The following is a 15,954-nucleotide window of genomic DNA, read 5'->3' on the forward strand; positions in this document are numbered from 1 at the left end:
ACCAGTAGGATATTTGGATTTTTGTCTCTGAAATATCGATCAGACGGTACTATTGGATCATTTTTGTCGCACCACGGTCATTTTCTGCACACGAGAGCTAATTAGACCCCGGGACCTACAATTTATTGCCGATTCAAAACGTCAGTATTTTTTTTCTTTATACCTCGATGTGGGACTCCCTACGGTAGTAATGTTTTTCTGTGGTCATGTCGCCGTTTCTATTGTAGTGTGTCCTGTGTCAGGAAAGTTTCTGACAAGGGGGTAACCGTGTATCGAACTCGCGACACCTCTAAACATCCTTTGGTACTTCAGGCGAGTATCTTATCGATCTAGGCTACCGCGCCCCCCTCAGACGGTACCATTAGCTTTGATTTCCATTGCGTACTTCCTGACATATCGGCGTTTAAAGCATTTCGTTGCGTAACCTTTTTTGGGATCCATACAGACTAACTATTTGAAAGTTCAACGGCCGAAACACACGACACTGACGTGACGTTATTTCCCGTGTTGTCAGAGACGTTGTGAATTCTGATTCGTGGAAATTCACGTCTCTGACGTGATGCAATTATCACGTCACGTCAGTGTATTGTGTTTCGACTTTAATTCACATTAAAACACGGCTATAGCGAACGAGTGTTATTTGCTAGAGTTTGCGTTAAGGGAAAAGTAAGATGTGGGGTGAAGTTCACATCATTCAATGTTTTGTTTCAAATATCTTACGTTTCAAAAGTTATACGTATAACTTTCATATTTAGTGATTGAAACTATGTGCACAGTAGATTATACAGAAACAATAAACGACCCTCTAGGTGTCCTGTTTGAGATGGCTTCGCGCTGGCACGGGCGCTAGCCCACTGTGAGAGGTCGGGTTGTGCCTTCGGGGCCATGCGGTTCACCGTCCTCTGCTTTTGTGGTTCGGTCGGCCGGGCTGTGCTCGCTGGGGTCGCTGATGCGTATGCCGGAGGCGCGTGGCGGCAAGGACCGTTAAATTCATGGTTTCTGTGGTGCTTCTAGGAGTAATAAAAAGGGTTTATTCCTTTCATATCGTGCTTCCTATACGTTAGAAGTTTCTTAGGAATATTAACGTGGATGCGTGTCTGGTTTTCATGTACGTAGTGCCTGTTTCTAGCATAGGCAAACTGGGCACGTGCCTGATGCCTGTAAAGATTCGGGAACTCAAAATTGACATTTTCTTTCGATATTTTAATTTCAAAAATATATATTTGCATGTATTTTTAATTTTCGATCATCTTGGGGAAGATAAATTGCCTCATCCATGCCCCTCTCTTTCTGAATACGCCCCTGCCTGCCTCAAAGAACGATATATGTTGCGGCAATTGCCCGGAATCAGCAGTTGACCCGACCAATATCGGACTGACGGACTCATTAATGAATTCGGCCCACATTGGCCGAAAGTGGCTGGAGATCCCTATAATATCCGTATCAATCCCCTAAGATAAGGATGTTCAACCTTCTAAAGAGTGCTAGGCACTTCATTGCTTTGGATGTTTGGCCCACATTTGGCCCGCGGGCCATGTGTTGAGCATGTGTGTGCTCTATTTTCTACCTAATATTATATCCGAATCACTTTACTAGAGATTACCTGGAACGAATATCACAAATAGTTCCCGACAAAACCATGAACTGAATTAATTACATTAATGTTTGGGTTTGCTCCCAACCAGAGTTGTAGTTTGGTTGACAGAAAGACGGCAAAAATAAATGGAACAAATGGATAAATCGCGTATTGGTTCTGTTTTTGGCGGACAAGAGGCGTTGTTTTTGGCTTTGCAATGGGAACGTCTTTCATTGAAGAATGATAGGATATTGTCTAATGGATTAAACATTTTTACCATTACCTGTCTGGTCAGTTCTGAATAATTGTCATCCCGTAAGGGAGGAAACAAATGGAAACATGCTCAATTCTAACTAGAATATTTTACCAAAGAATATAACACCGCTAAACACCGATTTCGTTTCCGAAGATATTTCAGTGATTTTAATATGATTATGGGGATCTGATGCGGAATATGGCATTAGTTTTGCCGGATTGGTTTCAGTTTTTGAGATGAAGTGAAAATTATTTTTCAATGGTAAACAACACACAAATCACATTACAATTGTGCATTATAAATAAATAAAATAAGGCATTAGCAAAGATATCCCAGTGATTTTAGGGTGATTTTGGAGCACGGATTTTGAATCTGGCATTGGTTTTGTTAGATTGGCTCTTGTTTTTTAAATAAAATGATTATTAAATCTCAATGGCAATACATAAGCAGCATAAAAATCACATTGAAACTGCGCGTTATAAATAAAATAAATCATTAGCAAAGATATTTCAGTGATTTTAGGCGCTGATTTTGCATTGCATTGGTTTTGTCAGATTGGCTCTAGTTTCTCAGATATGGTGAAAATGAAATTTGAATGGTAATACATAAGCAGCGTAGAAATCCCGTTGAAAATGGGCAAATGTAAATCTCCCATTAACAACCTTAATATCAGTTTATAAGGTTCACTGATGTCTGATAATGATATAAATGTGATCATGTGCTGAATAAAATATGATAATTAAAAAAAAAAAATTGAAAGTAAAAATACCGCGAGGAAATAAGTGGCTGCAGACAATATTGAAATGCGAAGGTTTTTTAACAACTGGCTGCTGCGAAGATATATTTTGGAAAGTTCAACTGCCCCTGCGGGGAATCGAACCCACGTCCTTTCACTTTCCGGGTGAACGTCCTAGACCACTAGACTACAGAGACACCGAACCTCTCGATCTTTCCTTGGAGCTCGTGTACACTGAAAGGGACCGTACATGGACGGCCGGACCAGACTCAGGCCAAGCTCACAACTGCTGACGCTGTCACCAGATGGCGACTTATACAAGGATGACGTCACTCCCCGCTGACGTCACTGGGTTCGATTCCCCGCAGGGGCAGTTGAATTTTCTCTCTTTCCAAAATATATCTTCGCAGCAGCCAGTTGTTAAAAAACCTTCGTATGGTAGCGGAGAGTGACGTCATCCTTGAATATTGAAATGTTGAGAGATAAATTGTCCCAAAAATTGGAGCCACGAAAATTCAGCGAATCCATCACTAGTTTTGAAATCAGAAGCTCCAATATACTGTAAAACCACTACATATTTCTCAGAAACATGGGGAAAAAATTGTTGAGCAGTGAAATATTATGTTACTTTAACTATAAGTAAATTTTTTTTGCTCAGTTACAAAATTGCAAATTTAGTTCAGCATCGCTATCACAGCGAGTTCGTGAAAAATTTCAGATTGAAATTATTGACCATCAAAATAAAGTATGAAATATGTTATTACGAGATAACTTATTTAGTTTTCAGAATTTTTTTTGAGTATTGCATAATTTTTTTCTGAATTAAAATATCATGGGTAAATCATTAAAATATTATATATAAAAATACACTGATTGTTCGATTTTAGTCCACATACACTGCTCAAAACAATTAGGGGAGCAAGCAAAAAGTGAAGAAAACCGTGCGAGACAGCCACGTATTGGCATACAATGGATAGTACACGCGTATCAATGCACAATACAGAAAAAAGACGTAAAAAAATTTGGAATTAAGCTTTAATTCTTTGAAAATAGGGAAAAAACATGAAAAAATGATTTAGGGCAACAATTTGGTTACATGTAAACAATAAAAAAAAGTACTGTTTAGACATGATGCATGAGTTTTAATAGGGCGTGTGGTCTCCTCGAACAGCTAAGACTGCTGCACACCTGTTTGCCATGGATGGGATGAGGTTATCGATCAGACTTTGGGGAATACTGTTCCACTCCTCAAGAAGTGCAATCTGCAAGTCTCGGAGAGTAACAGGCGGCCTTGGTCGCGCAGCAATGCGTCGTCCGATGGATTCAGGTTAGGAGAGCACGCTGGCCATTCCATACGCTGTATTGTTTCAGCTTCAAGCATGTCTCCACCAGACGAGCTCTATGCGGTCGGGCATTATCATCCTGGAAAACAAAGGAATCTCCAATGGCTCCAGCGTAAGGGATGGCATGAGGTCGCAGTATCTCGTCTGCATACCTTCGGGCCGTCAAAGTGCCATTCCGAATGATATGCAGGTCCGTACGTCCGCCTATGCTGATTCCACCCCATACCATCCAACCAGCTCGTCTGTATTGTGACCTTTCACGAACGAATGCGGGGTTATCTCGAGTGCCCCTGTCTCTCCATACCAGAACACGTCGGGTGTCACACTCCAGACTGAATCGGGACTCGTCTGTAAACAGCACTTGGCTCCAATCATGTTGCTCCCAATCTCGATGTTCAGCAGCCCATCTTCTTCGGGCCGCACGGTGGCGTGGGGTCAACGGAATGCAGACCATTGGCCTACGTGCATAGAGCCCTCCCTCATGAAGCCGATTACGTACTGTTTGGCTGGACACCCTTCGTCCGGTTGCCAAGAGCAACCGTCTTTGCAGCTGCGTAGCATTCTCTGTTCTGTTTCGACGGGCTGTTAACCGTATATACCGGTCATCAGTTGCTGTAGTGGCGCGTGGCCGACCTTGCCCTGGTCGACGTCTAACATTTCCTGTTTCTTGGAATCGATTCCACAGCCTTGCAACAACACTTCTGGCGACTCCAACAGCGTCCGCGACACTACGTTGTGTTTGCCTGGATTCCAGTCTGCCTATAACACGCCATGCCATGGATTCCGGTAAATCGCGTTGTTGAGACATCCTCAAGTCACCTTGTCTCAAAAAAAAAATACTGCGCAATCGAATTTCACAGTTACGGCAGTAAAACAGACGTTTCTGCAACATCCCGATTTCTGCCCTTATCTCCTTTTTCTGGTTTTTGACGTCATGAACTTTGATTTGCATATGAAGTTTTCTTCTTCCGTTTCCTGCTAGGCTTTAAATTATGGATGATTCATTTTATGTTACTTATCGGTATACATCTTTTCGTAATTTTGTTAAAACCATGTGATCCCCCAATTGTTTTGAGCAGTGTATTTATAAATACTATTTATTTCATTACATTTTATTTAATGCGATTTATGGAAAAGTTGCTACAAAAAAAAGTTTTTTTTCCGATAGAGTGCACTACATGCGAAGCGATTACAGAATTCTATAGAATCTACGTTTATTTGCATTCATACAATTTGCGAACATATGTTGTACATTTATCTCCCAACTCAAGAAATTAGACTTGCAAGAGAATGAGCACATGAAAATAAATTTGGTCTGAAATTGAAATTATTTTTAATTAGCCTCTCACCACTTATAAAATATTATTAGCCAGTTCTTGATAGTCAACTAATGAAAACTATGAGATGCATGTATTTACCTACATTTTCGAATATACATATGCTATGCCTATTAATACAATGTTTTAAATATCTCCTATATGTACTTTTGTATTTTTCTGCAAATTTTCAAACACTTAGAAAAAAAATGCGTTATTGACACATTGGGCACATAAAATAGCATGACATCATTGTAATTGAATGAAAATTAATTCAAAATAAGGAAAACTGTGTATTGTGCAAAATCAGGTAAAAGATTGAGATTTCAATGACTTAATATCATTTTAAAAATCAAATTTTCAAACATCGAAAAAAATAATTTTTTTATATAAAGTATATATTTATTTAAGTAAGTATTTATGTGAATGTGAATCTCAAAAATTTTTCCTCATTTTATGAAGTAACCAGTTTCCTTTATCTCGAATATTGTTTTTTTTTTCATCAAGCGCACAACATGTAAATAGTGCATTCGTTTAATTAATGTATGAAAATTTTCATAAAAATAGATAGAGATGTGTAAAATATATCGTATTGGAATATCACATGCAATCAAAAATATATGCACCAAATGTGAAATAAATAAATGGCTAAAACTACTTTATATTGCTATTTCTACTAGAGCAGCCGTTTTCAAACCGGAGAGATTTGGGTTGACTGGACCCTTCAATGAAATAGTTGTGTATTTCAATGAAAAATTATATAAATAAATTACTTTAATTAAATTAACGTTAAAAAGCACCGCTGCAACGTTGGTCGACTGCGGTAGTAATATTGTTATAATTTGACAAAAGTTTGATAAATTTTTGGTTGTTTTTTGGTAGCATTCGTCCATAAGAGTATGAAACGTTGTTTTAGTTGTTTTGCAGTCCAGTAGATGGCATTGCCATCACATCATTTTTTTTTTTAGTACTGGATAGAGAGAACATCCTCCATTGTTCGAGACCATACTCGCTGTAAATGGCTGTAGTTTCTGTTGCTACAAATAGAGGTCCATGGCAGACACCAAGATTTCCGTAGGGTCGACCACCGAAAGTATCAGTGCATAATGATGGAAGATTTTTGACCATATTAAAATGTGTGAGACCCCTGAAGGCACTTTCTGATAAAAAAGTACCAAACTGTTACATTTCACAATAATTTCAAGCTGCAAGAGATCAGAGAATGTGACTTCACGTAACAAAAAGTTCGGATTTGCTTATGTGGTTGAGATCTCTCAGAAAATGTAAGTTTTGTATTGCTATCATGAATTCTTGTTTTATACTATATTTGACATCCATATTTTTTATGAGCATCGTTTTTCTGCCACCTCGTTGGGCAATTTTCTTGTTGTGTATTTGTATTTGAATTAGATAAAATGCACTGTACCGCGGCAAAAATCAGTTCAGAGTTTTCTGAACTTTCTAAGTTTTAAATCGTAATCAAATCATGATACAACAAATTACAAAAAGCCAATCATCTCAAAATACCATTGTTTTTTTTTCTCCATGGAAATGAAATGTTAATATTGCAACATTCAAATCTGTTGTTATAACTAAATTTGTTCAGAAGTAAATAATTAAATTAAATTTTGATATTTTTCAGAACGCTTTACTTTCTATGTATTACCAATTTAAGGCAAGATACTAAACTTCATATTAAAAATACTGTATTATAAAAAAAATTCAAATTGTCATATGTGAATTGAAACAGTAAACTGGAATTTGTTGGATAAATTAGTGTTGTTGATTGTGTGTCTGAGTGCAAACTAATGAAAGAAAAATGGATGACTTTGGTACCAAATAACAATTGTACTACTAAAATACTAAACCACACATGTACCTCGTTCATGGAATTTTTAACGAATGAGTACGTGTTATGAGTACATATCAACAATATTCAAGTGAAAGATATGGAAGTCCTGAAATGTATGTTTAGCACACCAGGACCAGATAATACTTATTCTAGGACCCTAAGCGAATGTGCTGACGAATTCTTGGTGCCAGTTGCATAGAGTTACAGGATTAGTGTTGTTGAGAGTATCATCAAATGGGATTGGAAGCATGCTAATATGGTTTTGTTATTTTAAGAGATAGTAGAGAAACTGTGCAATTATCATCCAGTGGTTTTTATGAGCTCCCCCCCCCCCTCTCGAAAATTTCATTATTAAAATACAACTGGTGAAGCAGATGGACGAGAACAATGTATTGGCGGAAAACCAGCACGGATAAAGGAAGTGAAAGTCGTGTGTGACCAATATTTTTTCTTTCTATGATCATGTGACTAAGTCTTTGGGCACAAGCAGAAACGATGTGTACCTTGATTTCCAAGAGGCATTTGATCGACTAAAAAATCATAAACTTTGAAAGGATTTACATGCGATTGTCATTGGAGGCAACTTATTGAATTGGATAGAATCGTAATTACGAGATAGGTCTCAGTGGATTTTGATCAACGGAGAATTTACTGATTGAACAGGTGCCACAAGTGGACTCTCTTAAGGAAGTGCCTTTGGCACCATAATGTTTCCATTTTTTATCGATAAACTCGATCAGAGCATCGACGGGATTGTTAGCAAATTTGCAGATGACGTTAAAGTTATGGGGAAGATGCTTCAGACAAACTTGAATATGATCGCGGGGCAAGGGTTTTAGCATTGACAAGTACATGTTAGCTTATTTTGGTTCGAACAACCTACGTTTCACTTACGAGTTGAATGGTATTGCTATTCCGGATGCAATAAGTTCCGTCGATTTGGGAATTCTCATTGACGAGCAGCTTAGATTTTCTGAACATTGTTCAGCTGAGATGAAAAAAAAAATAGAATGTTCGTTTTCATTCTCAAAGTGATGATCTTTTCGTGGTCTCCTCTTGCCATTCTTGTGCTTTTCCGAAACTTAGTAAGTCCTGCACTGCAGTATGCTTTAAGGTTTAAGAGACTATATACATAAAATAGGCATAGACTTGGTTGAAGGGATGCAAAGAGGCTACGCGTGTCCTTGTTGGCAAACGAGGCTTGAGTTATGAAGAGAGACTTGATTTCTTGAATATGTTTACATTAGAAGAAAGCAAGTGTCGTGGGAATATGATCAAAGTTTTTAAAATTTTCAACGCGATGGATAGGATGAACCATTAATTATCAGTACACCGTCAATCGACTGCTTTGACAAGGTGACACCAGTATCGATTGGTAAGTTACAAGTGTAAGTTGGTGTCTCGGGGAATTTTGCTCTGACAGGGTTGTGAATGAATATAATAGCTTATCCCAGGAGTCATGAACCCTACCAAAATTGACAGGTTGAAAAAAAATACGATGTTTTTAATGGGATGAATCAAGAGGCTATCCATACATAGATAAGGCAACCAAATTTTTTTTTTTTATGTAGTGTATTTTATTTTATCCTAATCATTAGATTTTATCACTTTTCTTCTAGAGTGTATGTCTTTTCGGGATAGCCGCTCTTATTTTGGGTTCTTGTATTTTAGTTATATTTGAGGGGTTCACAACCATAGTAGACCAAGTCCATTTATATTTATTATGGATAATAATACCTTTAAGTCTTTGATAGATAATTAATTCACTTCAAGTGATGCAAAGGAATTAAATATGTCAAAGTTCAGTTAAAACTATAATTTTTCAGTGCTCTGCTTTTACAAAATTTGGAAAACCAGGGCTTTCACAAAAGCTTTAAGATGTCATTATCCATAATAAAGAAAAATGGGCTCAGTCTACTTATGGTTGTAAACCCTTCGTTTGAAATCGACATTTTTATGATCAGCTTTTTTTTCAGCCACCTCGTTAGGAATTCTGCCTGTTGTAGCCTTTGTATTTATATGTTGAAATGTGTGTATATGTGTTGTGAATCGAACGTGAAGTTTTTTCCTTAGGACAACTTGTTATGTGTTCAAGTAATGCTACCATTTGTATTCGAAACTTGTAGGCAGACAACTTGGCAGGTTAAGTTTTTATTGTTGTGCAATGAATGAATTTTTGAATGTTGTAGGCATGATTGTTTGCGTGTGCTCTCTGTGGGGAGACTTAAGTGGGATATCAGTTCGCATTCGTTGCAAAATCACATAAAACCAACTTCAGCTGACCACCTCTATGTCATCAGTGGGGTTCGAACCTTGGTCCTCGCGATGCTGTTCTAGCACGATGACCGCATGACAGCTTACAGCAATGTACTGCAAATACATTACGAAAACTGGAAAATTGGAGTGCGTATTCTACTTTTTTTACCTACCTTCAAAAATTCCCTTTATTTTTTCATCATCCCAATAGGGGCGCGGTAGACCAGGTCGATAAATTACTCGCCTCAAGTATCAAAGGATGTTTCGAGGTGTCGCGAGTTCGATACCCGGTTTGTCCTCGTCAGAAAACTTTCCTGACACAGGGGTACAACAGAAACGGGCGACGTGACCGCAGAAAAAATTGATACAGCAGGGAGTCCCCCATCGCGGGGTTAGCGCACCAACCTCTCGACGAGTATAAAAAAAACTAGCCTGCCTTTCGGAATCGGCAATAAATTGTAGGTCCCGGTCTAATTAGCCCTCGTATGTAGAAAATGACCGTGGTGCGACAAAAATGATCAATGATCATCCCAATAGACTGATCGGAAAAGTTTATTGCCTGCTCGATTTTGGCTTTCATCACCTCCTCATTGTTACTCTCACCAACTATGTATATATTTCACACAATACCGCATATCGTTCTCTATCCAGAAAAACGACACACCAGCTTTCTTGCTGAACCTCTTTACTATTACGTCCAAACTTCGTGGAATAAATTCAAACGAGTATGTTCTCTGTGTTTTCTTCCCTCTCACCATTACGAATCTTTATAGCAACCCTATTATCAACGGAAGATTTTTTTCCACGCATGTCATGTATCTTTCTACTATGTACATGTAGGATCGGAAGAAAACACCTAGGTTGAGGGTGAAAAGAGGAACTCTAAAAAAATATTCCCTTATCTACCTCTCTTATCTATTATACTTTTTCTTTTTATATATTTCTCCACGCCTCTTCGTTTTTCTAAGGTGCGGTTAGATTAGGGCAAGGTTACCATATTTATCACATGCGTTAAATAGAAATAATCCAAATTTCTTGTCAAATGCTTGTACGTGAAGTAGTTAATTCATAATAAGTTATAATAATAATATTTACGAAGTTTCCACTTGAAATTGATTGAAATTAATTTTCCAAACATCTTAGTCCATCTTTGTTTTCCCATATAGCTTTAATTTGGGAGCAGTTTACATTTTAGTCATCAAAACTTTTTAATTCACAATTTATGCATAAGAAGCTGTCATACGTTATGAATCTTTTGTGCTCACCATAAAAAAGAACACACAAAAGCGTTTGAGTGAAATTTTTTTATTGATACCCACTTATGTATTATATCATAATTTTAAAGATTTGACCGAAACTGGTAAAAAATTCACCTTTTGTTAAGTTTTGTTTTCAGAGAAAACATTTTCTGCTCATTGCAAAAAATAATGAAATTTAACTGGGATTTATATTTAGGAGATAACTCAGCTGTGTGCTTGATGAAGTTATATAAAAATGAAAATGCAAAAGAAAAGGTATAACGGATAAGTTGCCAAACACTCAAGAGGAAAAATTTTTTTTATAACTACATATGAGTGTTAGTTATACACTCGCATGTATGCAAATGTAAACATATATGTGTAATTAGGTGTGTAAAATATGTATTTTATGTATTTATAGACAAATCTAGTTAATGAGCGTGACAATTTTTTGTAAAAAAGCTTAAGAGTTTACCTGTGGCTAATGTTTCTTTCCGATCTTTAGTTTCATGTTTCACGATTGAAAACTGCGGCAATTCAGCTTCTTCCACACCAACCACAGGAGTACTTGTCCAATACATGACTACATCTCGAACTGTGTATCCATCTAGATATATTATAAATTTGCGTGAAAAAACAAAAAAGAAAACAACATTCTCGCAAACAATCACTTCAAACATTTATACAGTGATTAAAAAAATAACTCTCTTCTCACATGATGTCGATTCATTAGCCTAAGTACAATTCAAAATGTTCATCATGCTTAGTGAAAAAATGAAGATTCTTTTAAATTGTAAATGAGTTTTTTTTAAGAAAAATGCATCACGTTTATTTTCAAACTATGGGATAGAAGATGACGTGACATCGTTGATCAGTTGGTATACTTCCAATCAGAAAAAGTTTCCAGATCACGTATATGCCCTGTCTCTCCTGATACCAACAATAAAATCCATGTGTTTGAGTGCAATGTTCATTGAGATATTCAGATTCGAAAAATGGAGGGAATTTGGAAAAAAACAGCGTAAAATATGGGTAAAACGGTTTTTCCGCATTCAGAGTTGTTTTTTTTTTTTCCAAGTTTTTCTCTCCGTTTTTCGAATTGGAATATCTCAGTGAATATTGCACTCAGGAACAGGGAATTTTTTGTTGGCATCAGAAGAGATACAGGGCAACAACTTTCTAATTGAGTTTTGGGGCACACGGGGACTGTATAAAAAGATAATTTTTTTTTTTTTAATTTTAATAACCATAAAATAGGAATGAACCCTTAAAATATGAATGACATATCTGAGTACAACACGTTATTTGAAATGTATTTTTTAATTGGAAGTATACCTCAGGATCAATAAAATGGCACACCCTCCTGTTCTCTATGTATCCTGTATATAGATGGAAACAACCCTACTTTTTCAATTGAATTTTAATTTAATTTTTACGCTTTTATTTGACATCTACATTTTCATGAGCATTTTTTTTGTTTTTTTAACTACTTCGTTGGGCAGTTTGCCTTTATATTTGTATTTCTATTCAAATATTTATTGATATTAACATTGTAAATATCAAGATGATAATTTTATACTTTAATCAATGATTATTTCAGTCTTTAGTCTCCTTTAAAGATTTTTCCTGACACAAATTTCGTTTATTCTAACAGTATCAATTAACTATTACATATTTTCCCAATAAATAAATATGTAAATTATAAACAAAGAACTGAGATAAATAGTTATGCATTGCATTTTCGTGTAAAATATTTATACTTTATCATTTGAACATCATTCAAAACTACTTGAATTTACGCAGTCGAGTAACATTAATGTCGCCCAGCTAATATTCAAACATATCGCGTTTACATGAAGCCAGCTCGTGGCATATAATTTATTTTCTAAGCTACATGCTGTTGATGTCAAAAAGTAAGAGATTGTGATAATAATGGGTGGTTAACTGAGAATGGCAAAGGAAGCTTTGTCAAGAAAAAAAATGGATATAAGCATTTTTGTTTTGTGAATGTATTTCTGATTTCAAAAGATTCCTATTCTAATGAATGGAAAGAACATTCCCACGTTCATTAGCAATGCAAAAAGAATGTAAAAACAATGTTATTCTGTGACGATAATGGTACTATTTGGTGAAAATAATCTTTTTAGCTTTGGCTATTTTGTATATTCAGATCATCGTATAATATTTTTCTTAATTGATGTTCATGGATTTATAAAATTTAGGTTTTACACTTAACATATATACTTGTACTGCATAGAATAATAATTAATTATGCAAAGATAAGATTGAAAAACTCACAGCTCTCAATCTCTACTGTGCAATTTTGGGAATCCAATGGATAATAATGAAGATCCATCATACATGCTAGAGTGGTCGTAAATCTATAATAATGCGAAAACATTTGTATAAGAAAATGTTTGCATGTCTGCTAACAAAAAATACTGAATAAAAACTAATGAAATAGTTTTCAAACTCAGTATGAAATAATACACAAAATTGTATATTTCATACTGATAAATTGTAGCATTTCTTTTTGCTGAAAATGATAGATTACTCAAGCCTTATACAAACAGACAGACATGACCGCTAACCGCTCAGAGAAACTATCTTGGGATAGTTTAAGCTTTTTCCCAAAGAGCAAGTTTTATACAGGATATTTCCTCGAAAGTTTTAAAAATTTTACGTTACATCCTCATTATAAACAGTGAATTTTGTTATGTTGGTTGAATATCCAAAACTGATTATTAGAAGAAATACGAAAATCAAAATTTTAACTCCGCCCCAATCAGGCAAATATCAGTTAGTAACATTAGTAGTATTTTAATCACCGATATATCTCAGAAAAATTTCTATCTATTATTGCGGAGTAAATTAATTTTTGGTGTATTGGAAATAGTCGAAAATTTTATTAATTTGCATTTATTTGTGATTATGAAACAAATTTGAATGCAAATTTTATATACATTACATTTTTGCATTTTCTCCAATAATCATCTTTGTAGATTTCAGCTATGGTATCACAGAAAAACATTAATTTATTCGCTGATCATTTTTATATATATAATATTCACTTAAACCTTAAAATGAACTATGAAATTTTTAGAACTTTTGGATTGATTGATTTGATGAATATGATTTAAATTTTAATAAAGTTTTCGATACAAAAATCAGTTCTAATAACTAAATTAGAACTGATAGTCATATACCGGACTTGTATATGTCAATCAGTTGATTTTTTTAATGAATTTTCAAAATATGTCATGGGCATCCCACCCACCCTGTATATGTTACTGTCAAAGCCCAAAGTGCGGTGAATTAGCGAATCAGCAGAAAGTTTTGGCAAAAGTCCGGTTTGAAGTCCAGCCGTTCCGCGAACTGGCTGGCCAAAGCCTGAAATTCGGACATTTTCCGAGTCAATTTACAACGAAATTTTCCAATTCGCAAACTGGCCGATTTCGGGCTTTGGCAATAGCATATATATTATACTGTACCTCATTCCGTAAGCGATTGCTCCATTTGACTTCAGCCTGACCATTTTGTTTTTTTCTGTTACTTCGTGTAGAAATGAGTTTTTATCATTAGCGAAGAAAGTGTCTGGAACCCAGATCTTCTCTGCAAAATCACCAGACAGGGTAAGCTCATAGCTGTTTTGACTGAAAATGAGTCTCTCATCTGTCCAATATTGGTTCAGGTATAAGGTAAGCGTATAGTCCTAAAAAAGAAAACGATAAACTTCAATGCTATACTTAACATTTAGTAGTGATAAAGCTTAGCTCTCTCTTCTGTTCAAAAATTATACTCTAAAATCCAGCTCTCAATTATCGTAATTATCTATCCGTAATAATTGTTTTTCGTTTAATTTCCATTCCTCATCAACTACCAACTGTTAATTGATGTCTACACAGATTCGTATCAATATGCTCGGGGTCCAGAAACCAAAAGTTTAAAAGGCTCTTTTTTTAGAATTCTTCGGAAAATAGCCTTTAGTGGTAGAATACAGAGTCGAATTGCCGATGACAGTGAGAAATGAGAAGTTGAAACAACAATTAAAGAATAATAATAAAATATCCACAATTAATAACGTTATTCGATATTTTTTTGGGGTCCCCTGTTTGATACAGGACACTGAACCCGGTCCGAATTGGTTCACCACTGCCTCTAAGATCTCCTCTTCCACGAGAAAAATACGGGAAATAATAAGAAAAATTTGCAGAAAGAAATATTTGCAGTTGTCGCAAAAAATTATGACAAAGGTAAGCAAAGTGACCAATTATTGCTAAAATCACTGAAAAATCGCGGGAAATGAAGCAACATTGCAAGTAATAAAACATTTAAATGAATTCTACGAAAAAAACGTTTTACTCTTTAAGTGGTTTTTAAAATTTTCCTGATCCACATTATAACCGTGTCATAGTGGAAATCACTAAACTTTCTAGAAATTGCCGCCTATTTCAAGAATTATATGTTTTTCCCATTTTGTGAGATGATATTGATTTCTCCCCCCCCCCGAAACCAAGAATTTTAATAATAAAAGACACAAGGACGGAGAAATCGATCTATTCTTTTTTCTACTATTATACTACTATGATACTATTTCTACTATTGCTATTACTGTATAGTAGACTCTATCTTTTTCTACTGTTTATTCTGTAAGCATATTCCTATACTACTCGGAAAAGATGAGAAGAAAACACCTCTCTTCTATTATTAAACTTTTGAACATATGCTGACTCCGCCCACTGGCAGTTGATTGACTGGTTGGGGGGATAGAAATATGTTCGAAGATGTAGCCAACAATAAAACTATCTGAGCTTCTCATTGCCGAAATGATAGGGTTTTAATGAAGCGAGATATTTCGTGATTGCTAAAATAACACCCATAAAGTTGGGCGAGATTTCTCGTCATTGCCGCTGTAAGTTTTAAAATGGCACGTATGTGAGATGATTATTGATATTTACGGTCATATATATTGTTGTCATAAAATAATTTTTTTTAGTTGTGAAAATTATTTTAATCCTTGATTTCAATAATGAATAAAAATGCAAATAGGCTTCATAGAAAAAATACGGGATATTTTTATAAAAAATGTCGGTAGGGTGAAAAATATTGGGAATTATGGGAATGTCCCGGCAAATACGGTTCATATTGTCGTCTTATGTGAATACATCTGCACCTTAATTTATGCAAGACCCTAGATAGAAACAAAACCAGTTCTGAAGGACATACATAAGTATAATATTGATTTTCTGCTCGACGAACAAGGCGATGTCTAAACATTATTAAACGGGATAGAACATGTGTGAACAATGGCAAATTTATATAATTTTATCGTTCTCACTTTAGTCTATGAATATCACAATTACAGTTAAGGGATGTCACGA

At 35.5% G+C, this 15,954-nt stretch overlaps 2 protein-coding genes and 1 non-coding gene across 4 annotated transcripts in view; 1 reads left to right on the forward strand and 2 right to left on the reverse strand.

Moving 5' to 3' along the window:
• Positions 1 to 15,954, reverse strand: part of LOC149084916 (gamma-aminobutyric acid receptor subunit beta-like) — a 93,998-nt gene that overhangs the window by 60,124 nt on the left and 17,920 nt on the right. For both annotated transcript variants that reach the window (XM_089232660.1, XM_089232659.1), the window contains exons 4-6: positions 14,065 to 14,285; positions 12,872 to 12,954; positions 11,049 to 11,180 (exon numbers count right to left, since the gene is read on the reverse strand). In XM_089232660.1, the coding sequence (XP_089088786.1) occupies positions 11,049 to 11,180; positions 12,872 to 12,954; positions 14,065 to 14,285 (436 nt within the window). The remainder of the gene's footprint in view (positions 1 to 11,048; positions 11,181 to 12,871; positions 12,955 to 14,064; positions 14,286 to 15,954) is intronic.
• Positions 2,692 to 2,765, reverse strand: TRNAS-GGA (transfer RNA serine (anticodon GGA)). Its single transcript has one exon. It is a non-coding gene; the product is annotated as a tRNA-Ser (tRNA).
• LOC149084919 (gamma-aminobutyric acid receptor subunit alpha-2-like) overlaps positions 6,261 to 15,954 on the forward strand; it is a 97,047-nt gene continuing 87,353 nt past the window's right edge. Inside the window, exon 1 of the mRNA XM_089232657.1 lies at positions 6,261 to 6,510. The gene's annotated coding sequence lies outside the window, so the exon portion shown is untranslated. The remainder of the gene's footprint in view (positions 6,511 to 15,954) is intronic.

This window comes from Pholcus phalangioides, unplaced genomic scaffold, assembly GCF_987345545.1.
Source record: "Pholcus phalangioides strain wild (caught in Gottingen) unplaced genomic scaffold, Ppha-v1.0 ptg000007l_1, whole genome shotgun sequence".
In the NCBI taxonomy this organism is placed as follows: domain Eukaryota; kingdom Metazoa; phylum Arthropoda; class Arachnida; order Araneae; family Pholcidae; genus Pholcus; species Pholcus phalangioides.